Source organism: Drosophila innubila (genome assembly GCF_004354385.1).
Source record: "Drosophila innubila isolate TH190305 chromosome 3R unlocalized genomic scaffold, UK_Dinn_1.0 2_E_3R, whole genome shotgun sequence".
Classification (NCBI taxonomy): domain Eukaryota; kingdom Metazoa; phylum Arthropoda; class Insecta; order Diptera; family Drosophilidae; genus Drosophila; species Drosophila innubila.
The window spans coordinates 15,863,386-15,876,653 of record NW_022995380.1 but is presented as its reverse complement, the minus strand read 5'-3'; the positions used below and the strand labels follow the sequence as shown (position 1 = coordinate 15,876,653).

The 13,268-nt window shown below is 40.1% G+C and overlaps 1 protein-coding gene across 1 annotated transcript; it reads right to left on the bottom strand.

Annotated features, from left to right (window-relative positions):
* Positions 1-10,389: 10,389 nt before the first annotated feature.
* LOC117791896 (modular serine protease) lies at positions 10,390-13,268 on the bottom strand. The gene is made up of 5 exons (XM_034631824.1): positions 13,044-13,268; positions 12,236-12,545; positions 11,692-12,176; positions 11,078-11,630; positions 10,390-10,978 (listed from the first exon to the last, which is right to left on the bottom strand). The coding sequence occupies exons 1-5, from the start codon at positions 13,108-13,110 to the stop codon at positions 10,474-10,476; spliced, it is 1,920 nt and encodes a 639-aa protein (XP_034487715.1). The 5' UTR covers positions 13,111-13,268; the 3' UTR covers positions 10,390-10,473.

The following is a 13,268-nucleotide window of genomic DNA, read 5'->3' as shown; positions in this document are numbered from 1 at the left end:
GGATTTCTATGGCGTCGTTTGTCGAGAGTCCTTATTCTTACCGCCGCAGTGCCCTTATTCCATGAGGGTGGAAATGCACACACATACACATCCAAAACATAATAAGCACACACTCTTCTGAATGCTAGCTAATGTGAGACTGTGCACATACCCTGTAATATTTTAATTGTGGGCAATGTGGGACTATTTAAATTTTAAGCATTGCCCTATTGAATTAATTGATTCTAAACAAATTTGTGGAAAAAAAAATATTATATATATACCATATGATAACTTGTAAAATTGTACTTTTTATTTTATTTATTTATATATCTTACATTTTTACGAAAAAATGCGTTTGTTTAGTTCAGGTAAGACCTCGGATCTGTAGCATTCATTTTGATGTTGGACTTGTTTAGAAAACTTTAATCAAATACACTTTATAACTTTCAACATTATTTCTATATTATTACAATTATATAATTACACTGAAGTAACATTATGGTTAATAGCCCTTGCTTAAGATCCAGAAGAGAGGATGAGCATAAGGTTTATCTGGACTCTTAGAAATTGCAACGACAACAAAGATGGATTTCTAGTATATTGTTTTTTTTATTTTATTTTAGTTTTTGATGCTTTTATTTTACAAATAAACGATGGCAACGGCCAAGAGCCGTCCGGTCGCCATTCATCCCATTCATCTTGTTTGCCGCCTGCCGTCTGCTTACGAGTTTACGAATACTGCATCAAGAAATCTGCTGCAAAACGGGAAAATAAATCAGCGCACTCTCGAGTGTCTCGAGTGTGTGTGTGTGTGTGTGAGTGTGTGTGCGACACATACGCGGACACAACTCGATACTCGTATGTCAAGTGTATTTTTGGACCTCTTCACTGACCCCGCTGTCCCCTCACTCCCCCAGGCTCCACAGAAAGGCGCACCTAACCGTCGAGAGCCAAAGCAGCAAAGCGACAACTCTTTCACTTGGCATCTTCTTTTGCTTTCTTCTGATTTTTCTTTGGTTCTTTCGCTGCGTTTTACCAGGCATCCTTAGCGCCGAGATTTATGACATTTTAGTTGGCAACGTCCACTTATCTTATCGAAATGTTGGCATCGCCTTCCCTTCGTATAAAGCGCAGTCCTTCGTCCTCCTCTCTGTGCTCTTGTAATGCATATTTTCGGCATGACCTCACCGTACGGTCAGCCCAGCAGCAAGGAAAATCTCTGTTTTATTGCCTCCTCAATGAGTCGAGCATTCAAAATGTTGCGCGACACTTTCCGGTCCTCACCTTGCCATGGGAGGGAAACCGTACATTGTTTTATGGCCGAATTAATGGAACTACCTGTGTGAGCCGGCTGAAAGTAAAAGTGCGTTGGCTGTGACCCAATAACGCGTAATGTCTATTACTTCCATCGGACATGGACAATGGAAAGATAATGGCAATGAGACGAATTTTCCCATTTGGATCAAGGTCACTGATTGTTCCCATTGCTTTTCAAATGTTTCACCTGTCAACTGTTTATAAATATTGCCAGCATTGACCTTCAATATTGTTTCCTTTCATTACAAGGTCAGTTTAATTCTTCTCTTTATTTCAGAATTATTTATAGGTATCTTATGAAATATAAAAATTAAATATTTAACGAAACTTCAGCAGAAGAAACTGTAGAGGAAAAATTCTAAATGCACTTTTGACATAGTTTATTTGTTTCACTTTATTTTATTTGTAATCCATTAATTTCTAGGCGAAGTTATTTCAGAATAATGCGATATGATGAATAAATGCTCATACCTTTAAGAAACATTTTAATACATTTTAATGGTACTGTTAATTTCAATACACTCACATTGGCAAGACGGTCACATTTAAATCTGAATTCAGCACATGTATTGATATTGATTTATCTGTGTAGAACACATACATCTTCCAATTTTACGTATGCCACACATTCCTGCCCGCCCACAATGAATAAACTTTTGCAATTTCAAATAATCGCAGGCTCCATAATGAGGCCTTGGAGCACACGCACACCGACTTACAGGGTGAACCAAAGCCACCACCCAAATTCATTCCCAGTCACTACTTCACTAGATGGGGAACGGGACCCAAACAAAGCCAGTGTAGACCCAACCATACCAAAGAAAAGAAAAACTTTCTTATTGCCAAAAACTGCCAAACTCAGACCCAAAACCGAAACCGAAACCCCGAACCCAAATGCTCCCCGACTCAGACTGAGACTCAAACTCAGACCCCAGGACCAGGTCCAAGCCCAAGCCCAGACCCAAACCCAAACCCAAAGCAGACCCGCAGTCGTCTCTGGTCTGTGGCAAAGTCGACAGCGGCAGTTGAAGACGACGCGGCGATAGCATGAGGGATTACAGCGCGTGATTTATATGGGATTCCGAAGAAATATGGGCGAAATGTGTCGGCAATTTTTATTGGACATTTTAAAAAGCGAGTAAGATGTTCTACGCGCTCTCGCAACACACACACACACACACACACACACACACACACACTCACACACATACCCCCACGCTGCCTTTCCCATTCCCTGATCCTAATGTTGTTCTGTTTGCTGTTGTTGTTCTTGCTGGTGGCATGGGCGATGCTGCGGCTCCTGGGAATAAGAAATAAGGAACTGCGGCAAGAAAGTTGCTGCCTGCTTCTGGTCCTTGCCACATATTTTGCGCTGCTGTGCCAGCAGCTGCTGCCGCAGCATTTTCCCACTTGATTTTCCGTGCGTAGTTAGTAAGGAAGTCGCGTTCGCGTCCGCGTCCATTCTAACGAGCGCCAGCGAATATTTATGATCACCCCTCGTCCAGCACCGCCCTCTTCACACACCCAACAGGCAGTCATTCAGCCAGTAGTAGCCAACAACCAAATGCGGCAAGTGGCAAGGGGCAAGCGGCAAGCGGCATCCAGCGGCCGGTAGCAAAAGTTTGGCCAACTTTGCCATTTTCAGCGGTTTTGCATTAATTTAAATTTCGAATGCAAATGAGCCAATTTCACTGAGTGCCACGTTTTGGTCTAAAGAAGCTGCCGCTGCCGTTGCCACAGTCACTGCTCTGCTGGTGTTGTTGCAACCCCATCAACCATCCCCTAACCTTCAAAGTGCGGCCAATTGTCAGCTTGACAAATTGGCCAAAAAGCCTGCAACTTCACTACACGAATTTTGTGTGAATTGTGACGCGACGCGAGTGGCGTCAAAATGATTTAGTTTTGTTCCTGCCACTGCAATTGTTAATGCGCCACTTAATTTAATCGCCTTCACTTATACACACTCACACACCCCATTGCACCCCCTCCCCCCCCCCCATGTCCTGCCCCACACATGGGCAGCTCTTCTCATATATTTTTGGATTTTCGTCGCGAGTTCTTATTTGTTTTTTGTTTTTTTATGTCCAGCGTGCGTTGCAAATTTGCAACTCGTGGCACGTTGTAATGGAAATTAATTAGGAAACTTCAACTGCCTTCAGAGAGACCGGCGCGACGGCACTTTTATTTGCCACCCGCGGCATCGTTATATCACCGTTATTCACCATATAATAAAAAATCACAAATTTTATTTAATTGTATCTTATCAGACATTTCATATATTATACATTTATGTATTTATTAAATCCAAGAAATATATCTATAGCGATTTTAATTCAATATATAGTAAAATATCTTTTTAAAATACCTGACACAAGTTTTCATCAAAACTAAAGCCTAATTGAAAATTAAGTGTGTAGTTTTAAGAAGTAATCCTTTTGCTGGAAGAAGCTGCGGCTTCTCAATTATGGAAACGCGACAGGGACAATTCATAATATTTATGAGGAACGAGATGGCGTGCCTTATTTTGCTCTTACTAATTCGTTGCCCCCTCACTTTATAAACTGTACACATGCATGTGTGTGTACGAGCGTGTGTGTATGTGTGTGCTATCAACAGCAAATAAATGTTGGAAACACGCAAAAATAATGCGCGCATATTGTCCAAATTTGTTCTCTATAAATTGTATAAGCAAAACACAAAAAAACAACAACAATAAAGTAGGAAAAAATGGAACGTAAAATGAAATTTGCGCTGCTTGTTTACCGGAGAAGTAGCACAGGAACAATTTCCGGATATACACGGACTTGAAAGTGTCTAGGTTTTCGGGAAGCAGGACTCAATGGTTGGTTTCGGTTGGGATTGCTTGGGCTTGGTTACGTTTGGTGGGTTTGTTGGGTTTGTTGGGTTTGTTGGGATTGTTGGACGGATGTTGGCGACTGTTGGTGGTGTTGCTGATGCTGATGCTGATGCCGCCGAGAGGCAAAAGAACTATGTTTGGCGAGAGATAAAGCAATAAATTCTGTCAGAAATTTAATTTGATAATAAATCTTTGGTTCTAGCGCTACGGAATTTATTTGGCTCGCACTCACGCACACACACACACTCACACATATACAGATATACTTGTGTGTATATATATATGGAGCATATGTATATAGAATTTCGTGCACATAATAAAACAAAAAGGGCGCAAAAAACGTGCGTGCACGCCAAGGATGAATGAGGCTACCGAACATGACACTTATGGATGTTCCACCAAACACACACGTACACAGACGCACACATACTCATTTCGAATATGGGAGATGGCGACGATTGTCGGGTGTGCTGAACTTGTTGACTCTTTATCCTTTTTCAAAATATCACCTACACCTATGCAGGACAGTAATGTGATTGTGTGAGTCAGTGTAAGTAAGATTCAAATCCGTTAAGGGGTCAAAGCTCACTCACGCTTTCTACGGCCATTTAGCCTTGTCACAAGAAAATCGCCGCAAGCATTGATAAGGTTTTAGAACAGCCTTTCATATGGTACAAAAACATACACAGATACAAAAAAACAAGACGATTGAAGAAGATAACTGCATGTATGATAATAAAGAAACTAATACACGAGGTAAAAGTCTAGTGACGAATGCGTACTCAAGCCACAAAATTTCGGATATTGAATTTTGTGACGTTAGATATAAAAATTGATAAAAGACAAGCACAAAAAAATTCTGTATGAAGATATCTTAACCAAAGTAACAGAATATGCATCTGGTTTGGTTTTATATACATTGGCTAAATCAGGCTCAAATCGGTCCACTATTTCATATAGCTGCCAAATGAACGATTAGTTCATAATCCAGTTTTAGTATGAAAATAGCTGTAACAGGCACGTACGCTTTTAGTTGGCTTACATTTCACTATGGTCCGGATGAAGATTTTTTAGGAATAAAGTCATTTTATAAACATGTTCAAAGTACCGATATTTTGATGGCGATGTATTCAAAACACATCAAGCTCAAATGTTGCATAACTAAAATTTTAACATATTCCAACACTGTTCAGCAATCAGCTGTTGAACAGAGTTGATTTGAACAAAGAGTACATGAAACGGATATTCTCATTTATAAGGTTAATTTGAATTGTCTAACAACACGTATTTAAAAGCTTTATTAACAAAATTTATCATGGATTATATTCATTGTGCTTTGTATTTTGTGTTTATATATCTGTGTTGCTTAAAATCAAAATGCTATATGTTGCCATCTGTAATTTAAAAACTAACCTCGAAAAAAAATTTGTTCAATTAAATTTTATCTTTAATAAGATACAACTAATTTTGTCAGCACTTGTCAGCAATGTGACTATATGCATATTGAAGATTGATCAATTCTAAAATTGTACTATTAAGCTCAAGTTGCGCATTTTTGCGCATTTTTCACAATTTCACTTTATTTCAGCTAACCTCACGTTATAAAATGCGTATTTGCTTAAACTGTGGCGACAACACATGAGACAAAATGACCAAAATTATGATTTTTTGGCTTATTTTTTTGTGCGCATTGGCGAATATTACAAAAACTTGTATTTACATATGGAATAAATGTTAAATCTATACAATCGACAAAAAATAGAAATTTCTTGTTTCATACAAAAAGTCAGTTCACGACCGATTTTAATAATTTGAACAATATGATATTATAAATTATAGTATTTCGATCTTGATATATGTTACCCCGAATGTGAGGAGCATAATATCACTTATATACGATCAGTTTGGTCAGATATTTTGGAAAAAATTGAGTTTTTATAAAAAAAATGACTTTTCGACTGATAATTTCTATTATTTCTATATGATATAGTTGTCCGATTTGGATGAAATTTTGCCAACACGTTACGGGCATAGTAACACGCCTAACCTGTAAGTTTGGTCCTGATTGCTTAAAAAACAAAAAATTTAAATATCGCAGAATCGAAAATAAAGGCGGCACCACGCCCACTTTTTTAGGCCATTTGCATATTTATATCATAGGCCCAATGCAAAAGACTAGACCAAAAAAACTTTATTCGTTCTCGAGTTATTAATTTATTCCTAAAAAATCTTCATCCGGACCATAGTGCATTTGTGAAACAACCCTGATTTATATGAAATTCAAATGTTGCATACTTTTCCGCAATTTTAAAATATTTTATAATGCCCTTAAAAGTATGTGATAATATATTAGATTTTGGCGCCAGATAAACAAAATTTAAAAAAATTACTTGTGTTTAAGAACAAAAATGATTGATTGAACTATTTTTTTAAATTTTCTTCTCTTTGCAAAATGTTTTTCGAATTTTGGACTTTATATTCCCAGCGACATTGAATTTATACCTTCTTCCTACATTTCTTGCCTGTATATGTACTATGTATGACTGTGGATGGCACAGAGTTAAATTTTTAATGTCCTAATAGTGCTACTTTGACACCGCCTGTGGTCATCTAAATAAATACAAAGCGTATTTTTAATTTCCGGCAAGAGTGAAAGGTTCGATTAGTTAAAATATCCTGTTGAGTGACCACAATTTCCGTTTTTAAACACCTAATGAAGAGAGTACATTTCCAGCGAATTCTTAAACTTGTTTTCCTTTGTATGATAGCTTATTATAACTATTTCCTTTTTAGTTTATTTTATTTTGTCTGAGTTTTCCCTGAATCTACAAACTAAGATGGCAAAGGCTGAAAAACAATTGGCGTCATCGTGTTGTCGGTGGCACGACATTCATCTTCCTCGTGCCGGAAACGCCATTGGAAAACACAGCAGCAGCTCTGCACTTTTTGTCTCTGGTCTCTGGGAACTGACTTCGTCTTGCCCCTGAATTAAAATAAACAGAGAGTTTTTCATTCGTTGCTGAAGCTGCAGTTGGAGCCAGTGTCAGAATCGAAGCTGCAGCTGGAGTTAGAGACAAGGAGACAGGGAGCCAGTGACTGATGGTTGCTGCTTGTTCGTAGATTGAATGGAGTACTTCCGACTTCCGGCATGGGGCGCAAATGCAAGCGCTGCACTTTCGTCTGGAAAACTGCAATGCACCGCAAAAACTTGACAACTCTGCTGGCCCGCAGCTCCCTGTGCAGTCCACAGCATGTTGCAGGATTGACTTTGACTTAGCCAAGTTTCTCATCTCGCATCCTGACAACTTTTTGCTGCTTCTCGCGCCAAACTTTCAGTTTTGCACAGCTCCCTCACAGCTATCCTCGAAGACTGAAGACTGACCGAACCGCAGACACTTTGTCTAGCACCCGGCTATAAATCTAAACGCCTTTTACTCGGATATATGTATATCTATATATACAGAGATGAATATAGAATTTGAAATGATTACGAAACATGAAAGTATCTGAGTTAACAGCGCACCAGCTGAGCTTGATGTACTCTCTATTTTCGGCCATTTGAATTCCTTTAAAGCCAACTTGCAGCGGAAACTAAAGAGGAAGTGTATTAGCTGGCAAGCGGAAACGTATTTACTGATCACATATCTACCTCACTCTCTCTCTCTCTCTCGTTCTCTCTTTCTCTTTCTCTCTGGGCAGGGGTCAGCAACAAGGACATGGACACCGCAACAACAGGCGCCACTGCAGCAGGAAATGCAGCATTGGCTGCCCGCCCGTCTGGATCCAACGCTTGACGCAGGTCCGCAGCTGTTTCCTTGCCCTTTACAGCTTGGGTTGCTGCTTCAGTTTCAGTTCCATCTCCATCTGTAGCAAGGATTCGCTTAATTTATGGCATTGAACTTTTATTGGGTGAATTTCTGTTCATTTCCATGCGTGTATTAAGAATAATGGCCGCAGCTGCCGGAAGTGCTTCATTTTAAAAGGGTGCCTCCATTGCCAGTGTGCCCATTTCAATATATACTATACTAGTAGTATATAAATCTATAGATTTCTATGTATATTTTCACAAATAAAAAGCTACATGCTCAAGCAGTCTCTGCTCAAATCTATCATAAACAGCCTTGAAGTACCGTAATCCAGTTATTTAACTAAATAATGGAGATATAATTTTTTTATGAAAATAATAATAATAAATGTCTTCGAATTAATAAATACATATTTAAACTGCTCATTGAAAATTAATTCCACAAAGGCTTGACATGCATTAAGATATCTCTTTTAGAAAGCTTATTTTTGATTTAGTCTAGTTTATTTCATTATTCACAAGTCTGGCAGAATTTCAGGTACGTACGACTAACTTAGACTGTGTACTAGTTTGAATTTCTCCTAAATATACAACGTGTAAAATTTAAAATGAAAATAATAACAAAATACCTTTTGCGATATATTTTATCAATTGTGCGACTTCATTAAATTCACGCATATATCATCATGAGTGCATTTTTCGAAACCCAAACAAATGTGCAAACAATGCAATGCTGTTGTGGTCAACACGGGTCACATCCATACCCAAGCAATAACACAATATGAATTTACTGAAAAAATAAGCGTAATTGTTTATAGATAGAATTTATTGCAGTTAGCAGAGGCTGATGTTTATTTAATAGTTAAATAGTTCAAAGCTCTCTTCCAACTCTATTTATATAGTCTTCTGAAATGGAAGCAGGAACATCGTTTACTTGGTGACAAGTTCATGTCCAGCAAACCTGGAAATGTCAATGCGAATGGAAATCCTCGCTTAAATTGAGTACAGAAATAAAGGATCGCAGGTCTGGTGGCAAAATCCTGGTTGCACTGTATTTGCTGCCATCTGACCGCTAGACGTTGCAAGTGCGTTTATGGTTTGATGATTTACAGTCGGAGCTATAAATATTCGCACGGCCAGTGCACACATTATTCGCGATTTATGCTGCGCCGACCATAACTCATGCAACAGCACATGTAAAATTTATGCAATTATTAATTTAACACTCCCGCGATCCACCCAAACCACACTATCCACCCACCCCGCCCAGCTGGATTGGTGTTATCAGCCGATAAACTGGACTGAAATTCAGATTTAATCTGACCTAGCTAAGCGTTTTAACCAATTTTGCGCGACAATGCAACAAATGAACTAACAGTATTTGGGTGTGGGCAATAGAAGTTCCCCGTCTCCCTCTCTCCAGCCATTATCCTGCCCGGATTTCGGGAGGAAAACTGCCGCAGCCCGCACCCAACTGCAGCGCTATAATTTACCCGACGAGCAAAAACACTCACGAAAATAATAAATGTCCAATATGTTAGCCCGGCTGGCAACATGGCCAACTCGGCAAAAGAAAGCAACACCCACACACAAACAGAATCGACAGCAACAACAATAAAAAAGGGCTCATTCATTTGGCATGTGTGAAACAAACAGCAGCAGCTCCAACCAAGTGGCAATTGAGGCTGAGGCTGGGATCCATGGTCCAGTGAAGATTCGTCCTGGGGGAGAGCTGGAAGTAACTGTCAGACCCCTTAATGCAGGCCACCTGCTAGGCTCGAATGGATGTGGACATGGACGTGGACATCGCGGACTGGACGAAGCTCGGCCCGGAACATGGGCAGCATGTAGCTCCATTAATTTGCCATAAAACAGAAGTGGACTAAAATTTGCTTGTAGTTGCTCTTGTTGTTGTTGTTCCTCTGGCAAAAAATTACAAATGGTTTGAAAGATAGTTGGAGATACGGAGAACAAGACAGAGGTATAACTACGGTTTCTAATTTATTAACCAAACATTTTTGATGTCCTGTTAAATGTTCCCAATGACACATTGAGAACATCAAAAAACAGATCTAAAGCAAACAGCTGGGCAAATTAGAACAGGAAATATTCCAAATGATATGTTATTTTAATCCCAATGACTAACAAAGTGTCTAAGAAATATATCGGATGCGTATCCATTAAATTTATGTGATCCTTGTTGAAGTATTATAGTTAGGAACAACTCTACAGATGAATATTAGAGAAGAATAATTAAACTTGTCCGATAACAATCAAAAACTACAACAGTATTTTTGATATTTGTCTCTACAGATGGATATTAGAGAAGAATAATTCAACTTGTCCGATAACAATCAAAAACTACAACAGTATTTTTTGATATTTGTCTTATAATTATTTCTTTCCGCTTTCTCTAAGTGACTCGGGCTCTATTTTAATTTTGTATATTTATTCATATATATTTAAAGTAGATCATGTGGGTTAAAGCTAATAAATGTCTAACTATTTTAGCTTAAGATTTGTTGTCCTGACTTTGTTTGATGGCATCCTTGATGAAATTCTCGAAGTGTTGTATATTCGTCAAAACAGTTAAGCTCTGGGCACACTCTCCAGCATTCGGTGCACTGCTTATAATTCCGTACAGATAGTGCCTATAAGGATCTCGCGAGAAGGAACTTGTCTCCCGCTCAGCAGTGAAGCCACCTCCGCTGTCACCGTGACAGGCCAGGGACTTGCCCTGGGTGTACATACAGAACTTGTCGGATGTGATGTCCCTCAGACTAGCAACGCATACGGAGTTCATTTGCGATTCAGCGGGAACAAACTGCAGCTCGCGCTTATCCTTGAAGTTCCAGCCGGCAAATTTGCCGTTCACATTGTTATTGATGGTCTCCTTCTCGGCAAACTGAGAGAAGGCCACGCACACAGGTCGAATGACATTGCTCAGTTCAAAGGGCTCGTGCAGTATTATCAGGGCCAAGTCATTGACGTAGTTATCCTCTTTGCCCTTATAGCCACTGTAATTGATAGGAGATAATTGAAAGAATAATCATAAATTCATTTAAAGATTGGATCATTTTCAAACATAATTGAAATAAATCTTATGGAATTCTTACGGTGCCACCATGATCTGATTCACACGTCTTCTGCGATCCTCGTTCGTTTGAACATCGTAGCCCCTGTACAGCTTGGCAGCAACCACTCGAAATATTTCCTCTGAGTAGGCTGCGGAGGCCACCTGATTGAAGACACAGTGGGCCGCTGTGATCACGATATCCGGAGTGAGCAAAGAACCGCCGCAGACGAAGCTAAAGCCCTTCTCATTGAGCTCGGAGTAGAGACCGACATGCCAGGGAACCACCGTATTGTTGATCGAATAGCCATTGGCCGAGAACTGCTTAATGGGCGTGGCAATTTGCCCACACTCCTGATCGCAAGGCTCACGCTCGCGATTCCAGTGACCGCTGGGTAGGCACTTCAAGTCCGGCAGACTAGTCCTCAGCGAGCGGAAACCAGTGGCACACACAAACTTCACCACAGTACCCGGCGGCTGGAAGGGTGCGTTACAGTTCACCTGCTCTCCATTATAAATGCACGTGGCTCTAGTGGAATAGCCATTCAGCTGATCCTTGGCATTACCAAATGAATCTCGCTTGGAGTCGCAGTACTCTATAAGATAGATATGGATAGAGAAGAAATCCTGGCAGTTGTTGGACCATTTGTTACTCACTCACGCACTTTGGCACAACGGGCAGACTCCACTTCCGGTTGGCACAGTGGCTGCTCTCACCACCCTCCAGAGCGTAGCCTGGTCTGCAGGCGAATCTCACCGTTGCTCTAACGATGGGCGGCGTCAATACATTCCCACGCATATCTGTTAATATGGGCCGCTCATCACCCACTGGCAGTGGACAGCCGACCTGATCCGGCGGAGGCAACTGATCCGACGTCTCTTTCTTTGGCACTGAGGTGGTGTTGCAAAGCAGTGGTGCCTCATCGGATCCATCGAAGCAGTCATCCTTGCCGTTGCACATCAGTTCGCTGGAAATGCAGCTGCCGGTGGCACACTTAAAGGCGTAATCCGGACAATCAAGGTGTCCACACATGGTGACGGACTCATCAAAGCCGCTCCCATCCCCACAATCATCGTGGCCATCGCACAGAAACCGGAACTTGTCAATGCATATTCCAGATGGACACTTGATCTCGTTCGCTCTGGAATAAATCAAATCACTTTAGACTCCAAGAACTCTCAATTACTTTCAACTACTTACTGACAGTTGCCCTGCTGCCTGCGATCGAATTCCCGCACATCATCCTCGTTGCCACATCGAAGCACTGTCTCATCGGAGCCATCGGCACATTCGGTGATCCCATTGCATTTGGCCGTACCGATCACGCAGGCTCCATAGCTGCACTGGAAGTACGGCTTCGTGCAATACTGTCTCTGGTTAATGCACGTCTGACCCGTCTCATCTGAGCCATCCGGACAGTTCTTAACTCCATTGCACACTTCGTACATCGATATGCAGCTTCCATTGTCACATTCAAATTTGTTAGCGCCGCATGCTCCATTGACTGATCCTGAGTTTCAAAACAAATAAATTTAACTTTATTTACTCAATTAACCACAGTTTAAAATACGGAATTTGTGGCTATTCAAATGTTGCACTTAAGCAATATCAATATCTTAATGCTAAATCGAGTGTCAATTATTTGATTTCACAAAATGTTTCATTCTTTCATTAATTCTTATCTGTTTCACAGTACCTTGAGAATCTTCAGAGAGTAAAGACCGCATTGAAGTCAAATTGATAGCAACAGAAATAAAGAAAAAAAAAACAATAATAATAAGAGAGAGCTAACATTCAAGTTCTCCCTTGATCTTTTTCTCTTTCGCTCTTTTTCTCCAGATTCAAGATCTGCCAATGTTGGCTCAAATCAAGTTTCTTTGCATCGGCTCTCACGATCACACACACAGATGTAAAGATTCAGAATGACATTAACATATAGACATTCTATATTGTGTATGTATTTATTTAATTTTAGCTCGAAATCATTATCATTTTGAACTTTACTCACTTGAATTCAAACTCAATAGAATCAGGCAGATGGACAGCAAATGTGATAAGAAGTTTTTCGATATCATACTTTCTGCTCTACAATCGAAATGATTTAAAAGGGATTATTAATCCATGTATATCCGCATTTGTACTAAAACTGGTTAATATATTAAAGCGTATTTATATTTATTTGATTGCACTTTCAGTAAGCAAATACAAACGAGCCGATCGACAGCAGAAACCG